General features: G+C 35.2%; 2 protein-coding genes across 2 annotated transcripts in view; both read left to right on the top strand.

The window, feature by feature from the left end:
- LOC103873306 overlaps positions 1-24,055 on the top strand; it is a 728,778-nt gene that overhangs the window by 616,667 nt on the left and 88,056 nt on the right. The window lies entirely within an intron of this gene.
- LOC103873318 (mitogen-activated protein kinase kinase kinase 18) lies at positions 4,945-8,941 on the top strand. Its single transcript, XM_033272623.1, has one exon. It carries the CDS (start codon positions 7,596-7,598, stop codon positions 8,826-8,828), a length of 1,233 nt encoding a protein of 410 aa, XP_033128514.1. The 5' UTR covers positions 4,945-7,595; the 3' UTR covers positions 8,829-8,941.

Here is a 24,055-nt window from a genome sequence, read left to right as displayed (position 1 = left end):
TGATCAGTATTTCAAAACAGTGGAAAAAGGGTTTAAGATATCGTCGGCATGGCTTTTCTCGTTTTTCTCGTTTTTCTCGTTTTCCTCTTTGCTCTCCTTTCGACTCTTCACCCTGTCTCTGATATGTGGAAACCCTTGAAAAGTCGTCGAATGTTAGTGTTTCAGATCTGGGCCCAGTGATGGATCTAAAGGAAGTCGGCCTTTTCTGGTGTCAAGGGAAGAAGTTGAGTCGCTTTTTGGGTGGTGAGATCTGGACGGCGATTTTCAGATATGTTCTTAATGTCCCGGTTTTGCTAGAGTTGGCGGTGTGTGGGTTTTGGAGAAGGCTCTACTGCCTAGGATCTGGTTTCTCCGGCTCCTTGTTTGTGTGGAGAGTTGGTCATCAGCATTCTTCCAACTGCCTTGGTATCTGGGCGTTGGAGGTGCTCTCTACCTCTCTCAAGAAGGGCTTCGACGGTTCTCTTCCGTGCAGCGGTGAATTCCTCTCTAGCAAAATCGAAAGAGGTTGCTTGTCGGCGTGTGAAGATTTCTGGTTTTTCCTCCGGCGGCTAGAGTTGTCTATGCTCAGGCGTTGACTCTCCCGTTCATGGGTGTGCGCGTGGAGAGTCCGATATAGATTAGCGTAGTCTCATGTTGGGTGTTTCGGGTTCAGCTCTTCATGTTAGTAGCATCGATCTGTCACTGGTAGCTGCTTATGGTGTATCAAATGAATCACCCTCTAGTTCTTAGAGGTGAAGCGTGTGAGTGGCGTTGGAGCTTTGGTTGGTCTTTGCAGGTTCCGGCATCATCTCAGTGGCGTGGCCGCTCGGGATTTCGGCTATCCCAGTGCTGAATGGTGGTCTTTATTCTTGTTCGGAAAGTTGGATCATTTTATTTTCCTCGTCCGAGCTTAAGAAACTATAATAATTTGGACATGGAAGATAGTGGGAGTGATCAGCTCCTCTCGGAGTAACCTGTATGCGGTAGTGATGATGACGTAGGATCCGGAGTTACATCCAAAAACTTATATATAGTTTGTGGAATCAAAGCTACCAAGTTTTATGGTTGTCTCGATTTTGCTTGAATCTTCGTTCGAAATTATTGTAATGATGCCTGATATAGAGAATTTTAATAAGAATTACATAGTTACAAAAAAATTATAAGAATGATTGATAAAAATAATTGATATCTATTGTCAAACTATCTCATGTGTAATTTGTAATCAGCTAGCCTAAGTTTGTGTTTCTTTATAATATCTTAGTGTGTGGAGTGAATAAGTCATGTTTCTATCCCACTTTGTTTTCCTTTCCGTGCATCAAACAAGAAAAAACTCTCAATCCAAAGTAAAATCACATATCCAAAATGATCCCCAGGAAAGGAAGGGATATATATTACATACCTTACTAAGTGAACCTGAATTTTAGGGATACCACATTCAAAGAAAAATTAAACGGATATCAAATATGCAACTATGCCTTAATCAACTTTGTAAAGTAATAATATGAATGAAGCTTCAAGGAAAAGGAATAGGGGACCAGTACTCCAAAGGCAAGAGGCATTTACACAAAGAGAAATTTTCAATGATAGATCTTAAAAAAGTTTTTGTCACATATATAGATCTTAAAAATAGAAATAACCAAAATAAACTTAAATGTTTTATCAAAAGAAGTAAATATACGCTTATACCCCTAAAGTTAATTAATCTAGACATTAGAAATTAGAGAATGGAGTTTAAAGTTTAGGGTTTAGGGTTTAGAATTTAGGGTTTATGGTTTAGAGTTGAGGAGTGAGGTTTAGGGGATAGGATTTCAAATTTTAAAAATTAAGAAAAAAATTAAAATTTTCAAAATGAAAAATGCTATTTTGGTCATTTTATTTTTTGAGATCTATTTTTGTGATAAAACTTAAAACTTTCTATTTGAGAGAATTGTCCGGTACACGGTTTTGACATTCTTCACTCAAAATATTTTCTATGCAGCAATCAAACTCAAAAAGTATAGCAAGAAAATGGACCAACCCAACATAGTGAGCACAATAACCCTATCTCTTGGCAAGGCCCAGTCCCCAGCCATCACATCCGCTGCATCTTAACAGCTTAGAGGCTGAGTATTTTGGATGACACGGTTGATAATGTTTGTGGTAGCAGCCTTATGTAAAGAACCTGAAGGTTCCCATTTCTAAACATGTGTCTTTGTATTGTAGCAGTACTTATGACATATGCATTAGGAATCAAAAGGTGTAGAGCTCAGGAACTCAACCCAGTAGTCGACTGAGAGAGCACAAACCCCCAGCAGAAAAATTGAGGTCTTCATCTTTCCACCAAAACAAGAAAATGCAAAGTTTATTCATTGACAAGCGTATGTAGCAAAGATGTTTGATCAAGTGTTTGAAACCATTCTTCTTTAGGAGCATTTGAAGCGGTGGAAGACAGCAAGAGTCCTTTCCCAAATCATAGTTGATGTGCTGATCAACTTGTATGAAGGTAACAAGCAAACAAACAAAGTGCAGGAGGCTCAGCTTTGGTTGGATTCAGGATTAAAGGTCTGTATGGTATGGGCGGAGTAGTGCAAAATCCTTATTCACATTTTCAAAAGCCACAACCAGATTTTTTTATCATCTCATGTGAGTGAAGGGTGTGATTTTGCTTACTAACCTATACATACAAACACTTAATTCCAGAAACCAATCTTTCGTGAGAATATTATAATTCTCCTTGGCGCATAAACAATTGGAGAAACTTGATTGACATGACAATGTTGAGTCAGAGAAACAGCCTCCCATCACTGCACAAACATATATAAAAAATATTCACAGAAAGACACACACATTATACGCCCAATTTGAGATAAGTAACAAATAATTTAAGATATAAATGATAAGATAAGTGAAGGAGATTTGATTTTGAAACCATGCCAGAAAAACAAATTGATAATGGAAATTTTTAATAAAAAACAGATTCGATCGAAAAGAATGTGAATTGCGCCTAAACAATAGGAAGTACCTTTCTCTGAAGATTTGATTCAATCTGAAGCCTAAATCGATCGAGCTCGACATGATAGGCGGCGTTCAGTTACAATCCGGGTGTCTATACTTTTTTGTGTCCTGATAAACTTCGGTTGACATACATACTACTTAAAATTTTATAGGAACCATCCACACACTAGAGACACAGCTTTGTGACTTTCTCCGCTGGAGGTTTCGTTAAAGGAGTGGAGAAGTCAAGGCTTATTGGCCGGAATGCTTTAACTTCTCGCTGCACCAAAGTGAGATTCGAATGTAAAGCGGCTTTACTTTTTAAAAATACTTTTGCATCACCACGAACTGTGTATACAGAAACGACGTACTCATTGCTAATTTGCCTCTTCGTGGTGGATCTAGATGAAGAAGAAAATAAAAAGTTTGTCGAGCTGTTGTCTCTTGTGAAGACTGAAGAGAGACATTATTGGCACTTCTTCCACTTTTAAATTGACATTAACCTTACTCTTCTGTTGAGATTCCCGCAAGTGAAACGGTGGTTGCAACAAAAGAGAAGGTGGTGGAGTTTGATTGTGACGGAGCGGAAGTACCGTCTAGTAACCGATAATGCAAAGATATCGTTGAATTCTGAGAATACCCGCTATCTAAGCCTTCTTAAAGCCGTTGAATTCTTAGAGAATGCCCGGAAATAAGGATTCAAGAGTTTGTTAAAACCAAAGCTCTAGTTTATTAATTCAATAATTCAAAGGTTGTGTCTCTCACAAATCCAAGAGATCACAATATATAGGGACATAAGTCCTAACACAAAAGAATAAAGGAAAACCTAAATGTATGCATAAAAGGAAAATATAGATATCTTAGAAAAGGAAAGAAGAACACCAAAGCATAACGAGGTTAGGATGTACGCTACATCAGGTTGTCAGAGTCTTCATATTACACGAATTAAATTTCAAAAGAGTTGCATACGAAGTGTCTTTCATACGAACATACTACGAACATACTGAAAGATCTACACGAACAATCATAAATCAAGAAGTAACACCAACATATGAAACAAGAAAATTGGATTCATCAAACTTGATCATGCTTGTTTTGATAAAGGTTTTTGGTCAAATTAAATATTATCAAACATGACCCCAGAATTTCTTGGACAACAAAAACCTTCAGAAGAAGAAACAGAAATATATCTGTTGCATTACGATGAATTAGATGCATGTCGAACTTGTATTTTCTGTCAAATTATATGTTTGAAGAAACGATAATGAGAACTTCAACCCCAAATACATTAATTTTGATTCTGAAATCTATATAATTAATTCTGAAATCTATTTGTTCAATTGTAATATCAGTGGTAACTCTTGCAGCGATGACTATCACCTGGTGCCATCTTTTGGGCTTACAAAGATGAGACAGGGCCCATTAATTATCTGCCCCAAACACATTTATTTGTATTAAAAATAATAAAAATTAAAACTGTATAATTAACACGGCTTGTGTTAATGAAATCCCAGGGCTTGAAGCCTTGAACAATTACGGTTCTGTTTTACCCTAATTCGAAAAAGGAAAAAGTGAAGAGTATTAAAAAGGAAAATATCAAAAAAAGAATCAGGGGAGCATAAGGTGTTATTGGTTTAAGTGTTTTAATGGATTTTAAAATCCAAGTCAAATCAAGTGTTATTGGTTTTATCATTTTAAAATCCAATTTCAAATCTGTTGTTATTGGTTCTATAATTTAAAAATGGATTTTATGAAAATTTTGTCATTGGTTTTATCATTTTAATTCAAAATTAATTTTATGAAAATTTTGGAAGATTTTTTTATTTTTTTTTAAAGAAAAGTAAAATTTTGGAAGATTTTTTATTTTTTGAAAAGAAATAATAAAATTTTATTTTCTATTTTAATTTCAAAATTAATTTTATAAAAAAAAATCTTTATTTTTTCAATTTTTTGGAATTTTAAAGATCTTTTTAAGTTTATAGAAAATTTTGGAAGAGTTTTTATTTTTTAAAAAGAAAAATAAAATTTTATTTTTAATTTTAATTTTAATTTCTAAATTAATTTTATAAAGATCTTCTTAATTTTTTAATTTTTTGGAATTTTAAAGATCTTATTAAGTTTTTAGAGAATTTTTTATATTTAATATGTACCAAATAAAAGTAAACATGTTAGTAAGAACATTGAAAGTGCTAGTAGCCCAGTGGTAAAATACCTTGCCATTTGACCAATCAACCTGGGTTTGAATCCAGAGGTCTGCATGTAAAACGACGTCGTTTCATCTTATTTGAAAAATGAAAGTTTGGTGTTTTTTGGTCAGTCCAAAAGTTCATGGTTTTTTTGGCAATTCGTGCAAAGTTGAGGTTTTTTTTTGCCGAATTCTCATAATTCTAAGCAGCACACAGTTAATCTTATATAATCATCAACAAAAATATTTATAGAGCATACTGATTATATTTATTTTATCATATTTGTCTCCTCTTATTTTTGTTAAATAAAAATATATCATTTATGTAATAAAGGTATATTTTGTATATATGTTATGATTCAAATTTTGTAAGTAAATACAAATGATGAAAAACACTGCAATGCGTGACTTAACTGATGATTAAATTTATCTTTTATTATTTTCGTTAAGTTTTATGCTAAATATTGGATATATATCCGAATAAATAATTTACTTTTATCAAAGTTAAAATTTTATAAGTTAGACAATATTCATATTGCTCTGCTAAAAATGGATCATCTAAGTTTGACAATAAAAATATCAAAAATGAATATCAATCATTTCAAGATAAATATTTAAAAATAAGTTTTTTGTTTTATAGAACATAAACATTAAGAATGATTTCAATCTCATTTGAAAAAGGGTCATACTCATATGATGAGATGAATTCATTAATAGTTATTATTATATAATAAGTTAATTATAAAATATTTAAAATAAAATATACACTATTCAATATGTAAATAAATGTTATAACCAGTTAAATGTACATCAAATTTATATATATTTAATGAGTGTTTTTCTAACATTAAATTATCATAAAATATTTTTTTTAAATTATGTTATGTGCTACTGGATCGAGGTCTAATATTTTTCATTAAATACACAGATTAATATTTCAATAAATAATAATCTCGTTAGTAGAATAATACTTCTTCCATATATAAATAATTGATGTTTTAGTTTTTCTCTTTGTTTACAAAAGAAAAGATTGATGTTCTGTCTACAATCTATTTTGTTTTTTAATTTAAAAAAAAAAGAATCTAAAAACATTGAGAGGTAGCCTTTATTGGAAATAGATAAAACTAATAAATAAAAATATGTATTTTTTTTTTACATGCAAATTTTAAAACATCAATCTCTTAAATCTAGAGGGAGTAGTCACTCATCTAGTTGTTATTAAAAAAAAAAAAAAAAAAATCTAGGTGTTATTAGTAGTACTCCTTGTTCAAAAACTCGGCCGCGTAACCGATTTTGCGGCCGGTTAAACGCTATACGTATGGTGAGCGCGGCGATTAAGATCGATTCGGTTGGTGTTGAACAGTAACACGAGTAATTCTGGCTTGGAGCGTAGAATTAGAGAACGCGGGCGTCGAATTGACAAAACCTCGTTTTGTCCAAATCATGAAACATTAGAAAAAAAACTCAGATTTTGTTAATATTGTATTGGAAACACAAGAATAGTATGTGTTTTATTATGTAAGTGCTAAATCTAAGGGATTACGTGATGAAATCATCGAAAGCTCGAGTAAAAACAATGGCGGCCGCATACTGAAAAAAAAAATAGGTCTGGGAAGAAGACGAGTACAAAATACAACTTCATCCCTATTAAAATAAATGAGTAATAAAATAATACAGTGTAAGACACGAGAGTCGAACTGTGCTCTACGTTAAGTGTACTGTGCAGAGTTACCACTTCACCTGTGAAGAATCATCGTGTATGCTAGAAACTGTATATATATAATTACATTTGTAAATTTTTAATCCACCTTAAAGTGTGTCGACCTTCCCTTGCTTAGTTACAATGAGGCAATAACCACTTTAGTAACGTAAATTCATTAAATATGTATGAAACCATAAATATATAGCAACTACAATTTAAAATGTTAACTTCTAGTTATAATATGTGGTATTATACGTATAAAGTACACAAAATTCCTCCCCGCGTACTCCCCGATTTTTTTTCGCTTTTTCAATAAATCGCTAGGCCCTAGTGCGCCGCACGCGTAGCGCCTAGCGAGTTTTCGAACAAGGGTAGTACTATTACCAAAGGAACGAAAAAAGGAAATTTAGAAATTTGAATTCCACGTGGCAGTTCTAACGTTCGAGTAAAAATTGAAACAGCTGGATTATCAGTGCTTTGCACCCAGACCTAACTGAAAAAAGGAAATAGAGAAATCAAACATTACACGTGTCAAATATAACGGCTGGATTGATCACCGCACGGTCCGAACCTAAGGTTCAGCTTTGCGCCTGACATCCCCGAACCTAATTGAAAAAAGTAAATAGAGAAACTTGAGATGCAAGTAGTAGGATTATAAATACAAATCACACAGGACACAACTACACAATTAGTCTTTGTTCGTTTGATTACCAAAGTCTGAGAAATCTAAAGAGAGTGATAACGAAGGAAAGAAAGATGAAGAGATCTATGTCTGATTCTAAAGAAAGCAGTCGATATGGTCGATGTGACGACGACGACAACAGCTGCGACTCCGACTGTCCTCACAAGAAGCCTAAAACAGAGGACGATGCTGTTTCCTCGACCAAGAAGAGCCCTTTTAGAGAAAGAGACTTCTGGGTGTTGACTAGTTTTCTTGGAAAAGGCTCATATGGCTCTGTTCACTTAGCCGTGAGAACGACCGAGGGAGAAGAAGAATCACTTCCTAAAGAGATGGCAATCAAAACGACCGAGTTCTCACAGGCTTCACGGCTCAAGAACGAGGCTGAGTTCTTAAACCGTCTCGAAGATAACCCATACATCGTCTCCTACTATGGCAACGTGACCACACATGACAAGAAAACCAAGAAGATGGTGTACAACACCATTCTCGAGTACTGTCACGGTCAATGCCTCGCGAAACACATCAAACTCCACAAAGGAATAGGGTTGGCGGAAGACAATGTGAAGATGTTCGCTATGAGTATCCTGATTGGTCTGAAGCATATCCATGAAAAGAAGATAATCCACTGCGACATCAAACCGAAGAACATTTTACTCGCCGCTGAGAAGACAGGGGAGCATCACGGGTTTGTGGCTAAGATCTCTGGTTTTGGGAAAGCCATGGAGAAAGGGTCGAGTGAGTACGGTGATGGATGGGGTCACGTGAGAGGCACAACACGGTTTATGTCCCCCGAGCTTATAGGGGACAAAGTTCTGGACTATGGTGCGGATGTTTGGGCCTTTGGGTGCACGGTTCTTGAGATGTTGACAGGGGAACGTGTTTGGGCAGAGCATGGTGCGTTGTGTTGTTGGGAAGAATGGATTACTCTCATTGGTGAAAGCGATTTGGTTCCATATGTTCCTGATTCTTTGTCTGAAGAAGCAAAGGACTTTCTGTCAAAGTGTTTTAAGAAAGATCCTTCCCGAAGGTGGACTGTTGACAGCTTGATGAACCATCCTTTTGTTAGGTGGAATAACGAATACCCTGAAGAGGAGGAGGAAAAAGAAGAAATATTTGAAGAAGAAGAGGAAGAGGAAGAGGAAGAAAACGAAATATTTGAAGAAGAAGAAGAAGAGGAAGAGGAAGAGGAAGAAGAAGAAATATTTGAAGAAGAAGAGGAAGAAGAAAACGAAATATTTGAAGAAGAAGCGATTGAAATAGATGAAGAATACCCTGAAGAGGAGTCGGAAGAAGAAGATCAAAAATAGGTGTCCATGTCAATTAATCTTGTTTCATTATTTGTATTAATGCTGCAAAAATAATGGTTATTGTAAGAAGCATAAATGTTTCACTTGCAGTGAATTAATTGATTTTCTCGAAAGCTTGACAAAACTATATATACGTAAATGTCAGTTGTACTTAAATTCTTCATCAAGAGACTGAAAATTTCATGAAAACTCAATCGTACTGATTAATTACCGTAGCCGTAACAGAACATTCAGACAAGTTTATATGTCTAAAACCAAATAGACTGTATCTTGCTAGTTAATGTATATGACAAACGAGGAAACATGAACTTGTTTAGATGATTGTAACACACAATCTTGTCTGCAACAAACAACCAAAAAAAGTTGGTGTCTTCGTGGTGCCGCTAGTTTTAATCACGTTGTTGACTATTTTGGCGTCCCTAGCCTTCTTCTTGTTGGCTATGATGTCGAGAAGTAATACAAGGTATTGTTGTCTAATCTTCAATCTACTTCATCACAGAGTACGTGGTGAGAGGTTTGTGGTCAAGTTTGTTTCACGATAAGAGCATGGAGTATACTCTTTTCAAAACCTGAATTCGTTGTTCATATCCTGCAGGTATTTGTGATTATAACCTGTACCTTACCAAGCCTATTTACTTCATTTTCTGTCTCAGACCTTGTTATGAATCTGAACCTATTCACTTGTGCATGTGATTGTTTTCAGGTCTCTATATGCGCAAAACTTGGTGAAGAAGAAATCAGAAAACCACCAAGCAGCTCAAGAACGTCCACAATGACAAGGCGAAGAAGCTGAGCCTCTAAAGGTAAACTCATGAAGAACAAATATATTTATTTTTTTCACCAAAAAAAAAATAAATATATTTAATTTTTTTTTTCTTTTCTGATGCTTAAACAATGACCAACCAAATCTACTGATGATCCGTACTTGACTCTGAGGCATCTAACTAACATAACTAAGCGGTTTGGATCTCCGAAGTAGGATTCAGGTTGAGATAAAGTCAATTGCTTTTATTTTTGTCAATAAGTCACATAAGTAAGGTACAATAAGTAAATTGGTAGAGCGCTTAATGTATGGCATTTTCTTGTTTCTGTTTTCTACTTTTTGTGCAAACAAGAAGGATCTATTGTTACTATAGACGAGCTGTGTTTACGGTAGATCGGTTACAACGGTTGTGTAAAATTATATTGGGAGTTTGATTATTAAAGTTATGTCGGTAGTCGATTTCTAACAAAAATTGTGATACACTGGCTGATCCATCGAATCTCCTACTCTCAACTTTCTGTTGACTAATTCAAATAAATATAGAATTTCCCTAGATTTTTCACTATAGAGTTGATTGATTCAAACTGAGCCAAGCCAAAATGTTACATAAGCAGAAAAAACGGCACGAGTGGTGTTTAGTCAACGGAGATGAGAAGCCTAAGACGGCAAGATGTTTTTATCTGAAGACCTTTTTTCAACACGCGACTTGTATTAATATCAGGAACAAAAGATGTTTTAAAGAAATATCTTGAGTTTTTGTCTTATGAAGGATTGATTTATCATGGAAGCAAGTGCAAACATAGAAGTAGAGACGAGAGGGAAGAGATCAATTGGATGGCGATGGCCTTTGGTAGCTTTGGTTGTCGTGTTCTTGGCAGTAGCTGTGAATTCCAAAATAGGATTCTTTCTTAGTGATCCCTATTCTTTAGGCTTTCGACATCAGGTTATGACTACTTTCTTTTGGCTTCTACTTCCCATAAGTTTTGCCATGATCCGTCTCATTATCGTAGGGTTGACTTGTTCTCTCTTAGAAGCATTTTCTCATAGGTTTCTCGAACATTTATTCGATTTTTACAGGGTTTTTGCCAAACTAACTCACAACTTGATTTTAACCCCAAATCTATACCCAAACTTGAATCAAATGTAAAACTAACTAAAAGCCTGTGAAATTATAACCCAGACCCTTGTGACCAAACAAAAAAACATAAGGTATTTTTACGAATATAGCCATAGTAAGTCGTCTGAGTCGTCTGAGATGTTGGAAGTCGTCTGGACAACTTCAAAGTAAGTCTTCTGTTATAGCTGATCTTAAAAATAATTTATAAAATTTTTAAAAAATATTTTGATAAGCGAAAAATTAAAATCATGTAATTATAAACAATTTTAAGTGATATAAATTAAAATATAACAAAATTGAATTGTTTTCAACATAGATGAGTGTAAGTAGTGAATCATGGTATTCTTTGGTCCAGGGTTTGGGAACATATGTTATAGTATTGTATGTATTCTTAGGGTTAGATTTTGGAAAGCTTGAATATTTTTTTGAAAAATTAATATTTTACCTATACGTGTTTATTTTTGTGTATAGTAAACACTTTTGAAGTTTAATTTAATTTTTTTTTTTGATAAAAAAAGTGTTTTCACCTCTTTGCCGGGAACCCAAGCAATGTAAATAGTCTCTCCCAGCGCGAATCGAAACCGGGTGGCGGAAGTTACAGCCGCAACCCCTTTACCACCAGAGCTGACTCGTTCTGGTAATTTAATTTAATTTTATGAAGTGTTTAGTTAGTTAATTAAATTTAGGGGTTATGTTTAGGATCTAGACGACTTACATTTCAGTCGTATGGTGAAGAAATTAAAACAGACGACTTACATGTAAGTCGTCCAAATATTCCCACCTAAAATTAAAAAAAAATATTTTCCCGCTTAAATAATTTAAACCAGACGACTTACTTGTAAGTCATTTGGAAAGTCTTCTATTTTAGTTTCCCGCTAAAAATATTTTAATTTCCCGCTAAAAATATTAAACTCTTCTGGACTAGTAAGTCGTCTGAATCAAAAATATTCAACCTAATTGGATTTTTTGTCTCCCTATAAAAAGAAAAAATTACACATTCTCTCTCCTCCTCTCCAATGGCTGCAACAAAAATGTAATGTTCATCATTCTAAAACTCTTCAACCTCTCTCTACTCTCTTTGACTTGAAAACACCAAACTTTATATGAATTTTTCAGTTTTGTCTCATGTATTTCTTACTAATCTATCTCTTTTGCAGGTTTTTAATCAGATGGTACTCATCTTCCACTAATTTAAAGGTAGATCTATTAATTTTAGATATATATTTTTGTGTGTTCTATAAAGGTAGATTTATTTAATCTTCCACTCATTTTCTCTATTTTTAAGTCATTTCAACGTTTTTGGATATGCAGGTTTTTCAGATCTGGATTTGAAGTCCAGATGACTTTCATGAAGTCCAGACGACTTCAAGTAAGTCTTCCAGACGACTTCCTGGACTTCTTGAAAGTCATCTGGACTTCATGGAAGTCTTCTGACGAAGTCTCTCTTTCATAATAGATCTGAGCGTTTTGATAAGTTTGTATGTTTGATTTTTCTTCATTTGATAACTTCTTGTTGTATAAAGTTCTTACTTTTTTTCCAAACTAAAACTCTCCAAACCCACTCTAATCTCTTTGACTTGAAAACACCAAATTTTATATGAATTTTTCAGTTTTGTCTCATGTATTTCTTACTAATCTATCGTTTTTGCAGGTTTTTAATCAAATGGTACTCATCTTCTACTCATTTAAAGGTAGATCTATTAATTTTAGATATGTATTTTTGTGTGTTCTATAAAGGTAGATTTATCTAATCTTTCACTCATTTTTTCTGTTTTTAAGTCATTTAAATGTTTTTGGATATGCAGGTTTTTCAGATCTGGATTTGATATGCAGGTTTTTTAGATCTGGAAGACTTCTGGGACGACTTACCTGTTACTCGTCTAAAATATAATGCGCTAGACGACTTCGAGGAAGTCTTCCAGACTACTTCCATTTCAGTCGTCTGGACTTCCTGAAAGTCGTCTGGACTTCCTGGAAGTCGTCTGGCCTTCCTAGAAGTCGTTTGGACTTCCTAGAAGTCGTCTGGACTTCCTGGAAGTCTTCTGACAAAGTCTTTTTCCATATCAAGTAGAGTCCAAGCTTGTCTTTGTAGAGGAATGATCTATAATAGTTTTGGTTGTGGTCTGTTTTGTGAATTGCATGTCTACTTTTTAGTTGTGAATTGTTTTGTAAAATCAGTAATAATGTTTTCCAAGATGTAATACATGTGCTAACAATGTGTTTACACATTTACAAATCAATGAAATAAAGATTTCTGTAGCATTTTTCTTATTTTTGGATCTCTCATATGCAATAATAAACTCCAATGGCCTTTTTCTCATCTTAATAAACAAGAATGTTGGTAGCTTCATATTGATACAACATTTTAAGAAGCATTTTAACCATTCTTCCAACTCGTAACAATAATCATCATTAGTGTCTATAACAATAATACTTAAGAGATGGAAACAAACAATAGTAACTAGTAAAAATATCATTTTCGAAAAAAAAATAAAAAAAAATTGATGGTATTTTCGTTAATTATATGAACTTGTGGGGTGAATAGGGCATAACTAATTTCCAAAAAAAAGGGAAGTTAGTTTTGTGTTTGACTTTGAGTTGTAGGTCAATTTTGCAAAAATCCCATTTTTACAACTGAATTTAACGATAACATTTGTTGAGTAATCGTAAAAATTTTATTTGTTAACTGTTAAATAACATTTGACTGATGTAACAGAAAGTAACATTTGATCATTCATGAATAAATTCTTGATTATTTGTTCGTGATGTTTTATGGATAGATACTTCATGGTGTGATAATTGTTGTATCTTTCGATAATCATTGTTATTTAACTGGGCTATGTTTCTTTTGTTACTAAAGGGGTCACATAAAAACGAGAAACTCAAGGTACCACCAGAAGAGATTAGGAAATTAGGAAACAGTTCTCCATCATCTTATAGCGTCAAGTTCGAGTCGTTCAAAACCATGATGGATCTAGTCAAGGATGGATACTATGAGTCCCATCCTTTCACCGTTGGTGAATTTAATTGGTAAGTTCACTATTCATCAAGTTCAATTATTTTGGTAGCTTATATGTGTTTTTAATTATGACCTATTTTGGCTTTAACAAATGTTAAAAGGACGTTCCTAATCTACCCAAAAGGTGGGGATAAAGACTACACATATACCTCATATGTTTCTCTTTATGCAAGAATCGATGACTCCAACATCATCGATTCACAAGTCGTGTATGCAGAGATAAAAATTTTCGTCTACAATTATATACACAAGGCGTATTATTACTACCAAGGTAGGTGTGAAATCTTAGATGATCCATTTATACATATAACCTTGTTATTTGTATTAGTGTCACTAGAGTTTAAACTTGCATGGTGAATGTTGTTGACAAAACAAATAAAAATAGAAATCTACTAAAAATATTGGTATTTATTTATAATACTTACCACTTCTCTAATGATGTGATATTTATGAGTAAAAATGTTGAAAATTCATCTTCCTATAACACTAGATTAACTAGATTTAGAAAATTAACAATAACTAAAAAAATTTCGAGTAACAAATAAATGGATTTTATAATTCAAGTCAATAACAACAGATTTTATTACCATCATTTTAAGAATCAATGAGCCAATTACTATGACATTTCCAAATTTTAAGAATACTTAAGAACTCATCTACCCATAAACCCTCACTTTTATATAATGATTAACTAGAAAAATGCCCGTGCTGCAATGCAATATTATATTTGAATTTTCTGAAAATTTAGTTTCAACAAAAATTGTCACAAAAATGATATATATAAATTTGTAAAATGATACTATTTCTAATTTTACTTTTTAACCCATAATGATGCATATGTCTTTTTAGTTATAAACTTCACATAAACATTCAAATACAACCATATCAACCTAACTCTAACATACTCAACATAGGAGAAATGAAGATCATGTTCAATAATACACTTAAACTATCTTCAACCCACTTCTGTAATAGAGGTATATAGAATAGAAAATATATATGAAATTTGTGCTCTATTGTGTTCCTCTATAATAGAGGAACCCATTGGAGCAAAACTTCTATCTCTAGTTTTTTCTATATTTTTAGATCTCTATTATAGAATTTGGTTGGAGCCTTAGCTACCATATCACGAAAACCACTCTGGTCAAACATTCTTGGTTGTAGTTTTCCCTATCCAATAACCAACAAAGCAACTACATCTTCCTTACTAGGAGTTCTGTTGCATGCTAGTGAATGTTGATTATAGCTGGACGTACATGTCTTTTATGATTCATAGGCATAGTCTATTGTGCAGTGATTACATTTGGTTCTTAACCTCCAAATGACCATCAATATTATATTTGAATTTCCTAGGCATAGTCTATTGTGCAATATTATATTTGAATTTCTTGAAAATTTAGTTTCAACAAAAACTGTCACAAAAATTATATATATAAATTTGTAAAATGATACTACTTCTAATTTTACTTTTTAACTCATAATGATGCATATGTCTTTCTAGTTATAAACTTCACATAAACATTCAAATACAACCATATCAACCTAACTCTAACATACTCAACATAGGAGAAATGAAGATCATGTTCAATAATGCACTTAGACTATCTTCAACCCACTTCTGTAATAGAGGTCTATAGAATAGAAAATATATATGAAATCTGTGCTTTATTGTGTTCCTCTATAATAGAGGAACCCATTGGAGCAAAAATTCTATCTCTAGTTTTTTCTACATTTTTAGATATCTATTATAGAATTTGGTTGGAGCCTAAGCTACCATATCACGAAAACCACTCTGGTCAAAGATTCTTGGTTGTAGTTTTCCCTATCCAATAACCAACAAAGCAACTACATCTTCCTTACTAGGAGTTCTTTTGCAAGCTAGTGAATGTTGATTATAGCTGGGCGTACATGTCTTTTGTGATTCATAGGCATAGTCTATTGTGCAGTGATTACATTTGGTTCTTAACCTCCAAATAACCATCAACATCTTGATGATCAATCCGAAATTATCCCAAACTATTGATGTTATCAATATTATATTTGAATTTCCTAGGCATAGTCTATTGTGCAATATTATATTTGAATTTCCTGAAAATTTAGTTTCAACAAAAACTGTCACAAAAATGATATATATAAATTTGTAAAATGATACTACTTCTAATTTTACTTTTTAACTCATAATGATGCATATGTCTTTCTAGTTATAAACTTCACATAAACATTCAAATACAACCATATCAACCTAACTCTAACATACTCAACATAGGAGAAATGAAGATCATGTTCAATAATGCACTTAGACTATCTTCAACCCACTTCTGTAATAGAGGTCTATAGAATAGAAAATATATATGAAATTTGTGCTCTATTGTGTTCCTCTATAATAGAGGAACCCATTGGAGCAAAAATTCTATCTCTAGTTTTTTCTATATTTTTTAGATCTCTATTATAGAATTTAGTTGGAGCCTTAGCTACCATATCACGAAAACCACTCTGGTCAAAGATTCTTGGTTGTAGTTTTCCCTATCCAATAACCATTAAAGCAACTACATCTTCCTTACTAGGAGTTCTGTTGCATGCTAGTGAATGTTGATTATAGCTGGACGTACATGTCTTTTGTGATTCATAGGCATAGTCTATTGTGCAGTGATTACATTTGGTTCTTAACCTCCAAATAACCATCAACACCTTGATGATCATTGTGAAATTATCCCAAACTATTGATGTTATCAATATTATATTTGAATTTCCTAGGCATAGTCTATTGTGCAATATTATATTTGAATTTCCTGAAAATTTAGTTTCAACAAAAACTGTCACAAAAATGATATATATAAATTTGTAAAATGATACTACTTCTAATTTTACTTTTTAACTCATAATGATGCATATGTCTTTCTAGTTATAAACTTCACATAAACATTCAAATACAACCATATCAACCTAACTCTAACATACTCAACATAGGAGAAATGAAGATCATGTTTAATAATGCACTTAGACTATCTTCAACCCACTTCTGTAATAGAGGTCTGTTAGGATATTTCAGCTCACGATCGCGATTCACACACCTTCGATCTTCTCTCACTCAAGAACTCACAAGAACGTAAAAGAGACGACACACACAAGTAACGAGTTCAGGCCCTCTGAAGAGTAACAACCCTACGTCTCGAGCTGATCAGAACAGCTAATCCACTAACTCCTTTCACTCGTACAATCACTCGAAGAATCCCTCTCTTGCTCACTCTGAATGTAGCTCACAAGAGAGAGGGGATTAACCACATAAGCCCTTTATATATGAGGGACTAATTACACATATTAAGTTGACTAAACACGTCATAAACCATGAGCCTTAACCGCCTTTACTGAACCGGACTTCTTCCTCTTCAAACCAGCAACTCTTCCTCGGTTTAAGTCTAACCAGATTGATTCTCATCACCAAAGCTCTACAAAACCCCACCTTGATGACATCAAACTGAACAGACTCCTTAATATGGCAAACTTATGATCTCCCTGTCGCCATAGCTAGCACCTTAGTGCTTTGCTACTCCAATGCACCTCAGTGCCTTCTTAAACTTCTCAACAGGTAGAACCTTTGTCAACATATCAGCAGGGTTCTTCTCTGTTGCTATCTTCAGCACCCTCACATCACCTTGTGCTATAATATCTCTAATGAAATGCATCTTCCGGCTAATGTGTTTCGTCCTTTCATGATGAACGTTGTTCTTTGCGAGACAGAGTGCACTTTGTGAGTCACACCACACTTCAACATTCTTCTGCTCGTAACCAAACTCTTCAATCAAACCCTTTAACCAAATGCCTTCCTTTACAGCTTCTACTAGAGCCATGTATTCCGCTTCAGTCGTGGACAACGCTACCACATCCTGCAACCCAGACTTCCAGCTAATAGCGCTACCCCCTGCTGTAAATACATACCCTGTGATCGATCTTCTTCTGTCAAGATCAGATGAGAAATCTGAATCACAAAAACCTTCAACTTTGAACTCTCCTTGCTTCTTGAACACAAGCTTCAAGTCTTCTGTCTTTTTCAAGTATCTGAGCACCCATTTAACCGCTAACCAATGCTCAGAACTGGGATTACTCATGAAACGACTGATCAGACCTACAGCGTAGGCTAAGTCACATCTCGTTCCTAACATTGCATACATCATACTTCCTATTGCATTTGCGTATGGCACATCTTCTCCAACCGGCTCTTGCCCATCTCCATCCTTGATTCCAGATAGCTTGAACTGAACTCCAATAGGGGTAGATACAGTCTTAGCTTCGTTCATGTTAAACGCTTGAAGAACTTTCTTGATATAACCTGACTGAGACAATGTAAGTACCCCACCTTCACGATCTCTTATTATATCCATGCCGAGAATTCTTCTAGCTGAACCCAGATCTTTCATTTCGAATCTGCTTCCCAACAGTTTCTTAACTGTCTTTATCTCCTCCATATCTTTAGAGGCCAGCAACATATCATCAACGTACAGAAGCAAGTACACCTTGTATCCTGCCTTTGACTTCTTGATATATACACAATGATCATACTCACTTCTTCTGAATCCTTGATCAACCACAAATTGATCAAAACACTTGTTCCACTGCCTCGGTGCTTGCTTAAGCCCGTATAGTGCTCTGTCAAGCTTGCACACATAAGCTTCCTTTCCTTTTTCAATGTATCCTTCTGGTTGATCCATGAATATCTCTTCTTCAATAACTCCGTGCAGAAATGCAGTTTTAACATCTAACTGCTCCAACTCAAGATCTTCATGTACTGTTATCGCAAGCAGCAGCCTAATTGAGACATGCTTAACGACCGGAGAGAACACGTCTTGGTAATCGATGCCCTCTCTCTGAGAGTAGCCTCTGGCTACTAGCCTTGACTTGTGTCGTGGCTTCTCTACTCCAGGGATTCCAGGTTTCAACCGATATACCCATTTACAACCTATAACCTTCCTGTCTTTAGGTCTTTTCACCAACCTCCATGTTTTGTTTGTTTTCAGTGAAGCCATCTCTTCATCCATTCCTCCGTTCCAGAGTTCACTGTCTCTGCACCTCATTGCCTCTTGATAATCTCTCGGCTCATCTTGACTAACTTCAATGGCCGCAACAAGAGCAAATGCTGCCAAGTCATAGTCACCATATTTTGCCGGAGGTATTATTTCTCTTCTAGGCCTATCTCTGGCTATGTTATAGCCCTCATGCGCGTCTGTAGTTGTGCTGCCACTATTACCTTCTTCATCTTCAGAGTCACTGCCATCAACTTGAGCCTCTGAAGTTACGGCTTCCCTTGCATCTTTTTCTACACCTTTGTCAGCCTCAGTATCCAGAGATACAGAGCTCTTAGTTTCTGTGCCTCTGGTTATCTCTTCTTTCCCGAGACTTTTTGCTTCATCCTTATAGACTCTGTCTTCAGTAAAGATCACATTTCTGCTTATCACGCACTTCTCTTCTTCTAGGAGCCACACCTTATATCCTTTTACTCCAACAGGATAGCTCAAGAATACTCCTTTTACTGATCTTGGCTTCAGCTTTCCTTGATCTCTATGCACATAGACTATTGAACCGAAACTCTTCATATGTTTATAACCCGGCTTCTTTCCTAGCCACAGTTCTTCTGGAATATTACCGTCAATGGCTGAGGAAGGACTTCTGTTTATCTGATAGGCGGCTATAGCTACAGCTTCAGCCCAAAATCTTTCTTCAAGCCCTGACTCATCCAGCAGACATCTCACCTTCTCCATTAACGTTCGATTCATACGCTCTGCGACGCCATTTTGCTGAGGAGTGTAGGCACACGTCCTGTGCCTTTCGATTCCATGTTTCCTACAGAACCCATGAAACTCAGCATTGCAGAACTCAAGTCCATTATCAGTCCTCAAGCACTTCACTTTCTTGCTGATTTGGTTCTCAACAAGTTTCTTCTATTCGCAGAATTTCTCAAAAGCTTCATTTTTTGCTGATAAGAAGAACACCCATACCTTCCGTGTAAAGTCATCTATGATGGATAGAAAATATTTCTTTTGCGAAATGCTGGGAGTAACATTCTGTGATCCCCACAGATCGGCATGGACATACTTGAGAGCCTCTCCTGAATTGTGTTTTCCTATGTTGAAACTGAGCCGTTTATGCTTCCCCATTACACAATTCTCGCAAAAGCTTAGATCACTGATCCTTCTTTTGTCGAGTATTCCCTTTTTCACTAGAATCTGCAGGTTCTTCATACTCATGTGTCCTAGGCGTCTGTGCCACAACACGGTTTCATCGCTCGAACTCTTTTTCAGAACGTTGTTGCTTTCACCTGCAATCACAGTCTCTCCATCTAACAAATACAAGGTTCCAGACAGGGTTCCCTGTAATGCTAACTTTCCGTCTTTATAGAACCTAGTTTTTCCTTTACCGCCAGCATGATCAAAGCCTAGTCTATCCAGGGTTCCAGTCGAGAGTAGATTCCGTTTGAGTTTAGGAACGTACCTGACATTGTTTAAGACTTTTATTGTCCCCCCAAACGCTTTGATCTTGATTGATCCAACTCCTTGGACATCCACAGTAAAGTCATCTCCAAGCTTTACTTGTCCTGAGCTTACTTCTTCAAACGTATCAAACCAGTCACGTCTTGACGTCATGTGGTAAGAGCAACCTGAGTCAATAACCCATCTTTCTTGATGCCATGAGTCAGAGGCCATTAGTGCATCAATTACTACAGCTGCTTCCGCATTGTCTTCACCTTCTTGCCTCTTCTTACGTGCGTAGCAATCCGCTTTCTTGTGACCTTCCTTCTTACAGTACCAGCAGGTGATTCTTGATCCAGAACCGGATCTTGATCTACCTTTCCACTTTCTGTTTCCAGATTCTCTTTTCTCAGGTCTTCCCCTTGCTACTAGAGCATCTCCACTCTTAGCTGCCACATTGAGATCTTGTTTTTCCCCCAGCTCTAACTCTTTTGACTTTGCCGCATTAGTGACGCTTTCAATCGTCAATGAATCTCTTCCGTACTTCAACGTCTCCTTAAGAGAGTTATACTGTGCTGGCAGCGAGTTTAGTAACAAGATTGCTTGAACTTCCTCCGTGACTACCACGCTCAAGCTACTCAATCCAGAAACAAGCTTCAAGAAATCATCAATGTTCTGGTCTATTGACTTCGATTCCACCATTCTAAACGTATAGAACTTATGTTGCAAGTGGATTCGATTTGAAAGAGTCTTTTGATTGTATAACCTTTCGAGAGCAATCCAAATCGCAGCCGCAGTTTCACAATCATCGAGCTTCCGTAGAACATGATCTCCGAGATTCAGGATCAACATGTTCATCGCCTTCTCAGCTCGTTCAAGTCGTTTGACTTCATCTTCCTTCAACCTTTCTTGATAGACATCTGGATCTTCTTCTTTCTTAATCGGTTTGGGATCTGGGATCGATTCTTCCAGTGAATCTTTCAATCCCAAGATCGATAGGTGAGCTAACATCCGTTTCTTCCACATCGAGAAATCACCTTGTCCGTCAAAGATCGCAACCTTGACTTTCGCCATTGAATCGCCCATCGAGCTTCAACCTGGCTCTGATACCACTTTGTTAGGATCTTTCAGCTCACGATCGCGATTCACACACCTTCGATCTTCTCTCACTCAAGAACTCACAAGAACGTAAAAGAGACGACACACACAAGTAACGAGTTCAGGCCCTCCGAAGAGTAACAACCCTACGTCTCGAGCTGATCGGAACAGCTAATCCACTAACTCCTTTCACTCGTACAATCACTCGAAGAATCCCTCTCTTGCTCACTCTGAATGTAGCTCACAAGAGAGAGGGGATTAACCACATAAGCCCTTTATATATGAGGGACTAATTACACATATTAAGTTGACTAAACACGTCATAAACCATGAGCCTTAACCGCTTTTACTGAACCGGACTTCTTCCTCTTCAAACCAGCAACTCTTCCTCGGTTTAAGTCTAACCAGATTGATTCTCATCACCAAAGCTCTACAAGGTCTATAGAATAGAAAATATATATGAAATTTGTGCTATATTGTGTTCCTCTATAATAGAAGAACCCATTGGAGCAAAAATTATATCTCTAGTTTTTTCTATATTTTTAGATCTCTATTATAGAATTTGGTTGGAGCCTTAGCTACCATATCACGAAAACCACTCTGGTCAAAGATTCTTGGTTGTAGTTTTCCCTATCCAATAACCAACAAAGCAACTACATCTTCCTTACTAGGAGTTCTGTTGCATGCTAGTGAATGTTGATTATAACTGGGCGTACATGTCTTTTGTGATTCATAGGCATAGTCTATTGTGCAGTGATTACATTTGGTTCTTAACCTCCAAATAACCATCAACACCTTGATGATCATTGCGAAATTATCCCAAACTATTGATGTTATCAATATTATATTTGAATTTCCTAGGCATAGTCTATTGTGCAATATTATATTTGAATTTCCTGAAAATTTAGTTTCAACAAAAACTGTCACAAAAATTATATATATAAATTTGTAAAATGATACTACTTCTAATTTACTTTTTAACTCATAATGATCCGTATGTCTTTCTAGTTTATAAAACTTCACATTAAACATTCAAATACAACCATATCAACCTAACTCTAACATACTCAACATAGGAGAAATGAAGATCATGTTTAATAATCCACTTAGACTATCTTCAACCCACTTCTATAATAAGAGGTCTATAGAATATAGAAAATCTATATGAAAAATTTGTGGCTCTATTGAGTTCCTCTATAATAGAAGAACTCATTGGAGCAAAATTATATCTCTAGTTTTTTCTATATTTTTATAACCATCAACACCTTGATGATCATTGCGAATTATCCCAAACTATTGATGTTATCAATATATATTTGAATTTCCTAGGCATAGTCTATTGTGCAATATATATTTGAATTTCCTGAAAATTTAGTTTCAACAAAAACTGTCACAAAAATGATATATATAAATTTGTAAAATGATACTACTTCTAATTTTACTTTTTAACTCATAATGATGCATATGTTTTCTAGTTATAAACTTCACATAAATATTTCAAATACAACCATATCAACTAACTCTAACATACTCAACATAGGAGAAATGAAGATCATGTTCAATAATGCACTTAGACTATCTTCAACCCACTTCTGTAATAGAGGCCTATAGAATAGAAAATATATTATAGAGGAATCCATTGGAGCAAAAGTTCTATCTCTAGTTTTTTTTATATTTTTAGATCTCTATTATAGAATTTGGTTGGAGCCTTAGCTACCATATCACGAAAACCACTATGGTTAAAGATTCTTGGTTGTAGTTTTCCCTATCCAATAACCAACAAAGCAACTACATCTTCCTTACTAGGAGTTCTGTTGCATGCTAGTGAATGTTGATTATAGCTGGGTGTACATGTCTTTTGTGATTCATAGGCATAGTTTATTGTGCAGTGATTACATTTGGTTCTTAACCTCCAAATAACCATCAAAACCTTGATGATCATTGCGAAATTATCCCAAATTATTGATGTTATCTTCCTTGTTCCTTGCCTTGAATCATCCATTGAAGAAAGATATTAAGGGGAGAGAGAGAGAGAGAGAGAGAGAGAGAGAGAGAGAGAGAGAAAGAGAGAGAGAGAAGAGAGAAGAGGAGAGAGAGAGAGAGACGGAGAGAGAGAGAGAGAGAGAGAGAGAGAGAGAGAGAGAGAGAGAGAGAGAGACTATTCTGCTTCTTATGTAAAAGGGTTTTTGTGTGATTTCTAGTGAAAAGTTTTTGGTTTTTAATGCTTTACTGGTCAGGTTTTGTTGGATATATTTTGATATGTACATGCTATATAAATACTCACATGTTGTATATATATAGGTTAAGTCATGATTACATGCATGTATTCATTACGAAACTTTTGCTTCATACATAAAAGAAAGAAGAAGTAGAGTCATCACAATCATTTTGTTTGGAGCTGAGCCTCATGTTTGAGCATTTTTTCCATTCCTGCAAATTTCTAATTCTTTGTGTATTTTGTGTGCAAATCGTTCAAAAAAACAACACAAACATTATACATGCTATAACACAAAAAACATGAAAAAGTTATAAAACAACGTAGGTTTGGTTTTATGCAGGTGTCTTGCTAACCCACTTTGTCAAAAACCATCATCCTCATCCGCTCCACTATATCCAATTCATTACTTCTGGTTTTGATAATGTTCAATTTTGGTGGCTCGCATTCGCCCCTTTGTGGACTTAATGGACCGAGCCCCACAGTTTTTAATTCAAATTATTATTACTAATAAAATGATTGGAGCATGTGAAAGCACCCGTGCCATGTATGAG

The sequence above is a fragment of the Brassica rapa genome, chromosome A06 (assembly GCF_000309985.2).
Source record: "Brassica rapa cultivar Chiifu-401-42 chromosome A06, CAAS_Brap_v3.01, whole genome shotgun sequence".
NCBI lineage: Eukaryota > Viridiplantae > Streptophyta > Magnoliopsida > Brassicales > Brassicaceae > Brassica > Brassica rapa.
The sequence above is the reverse complement of the archived record's forward strand: the minus strand, read 5'-3'. Positions and strand labels throughout refer to the sequence as shown.

Bases quoted from the DNA above. Each gene is read 5' to 3' on its own strand.
- LOC103873318 (XM_033272623.1), top strand. From the start codon at position 7,596: ATGAAGAGATCTATGTCTGATTCTAAAGAAAGCAGTCGATATGGTCGA.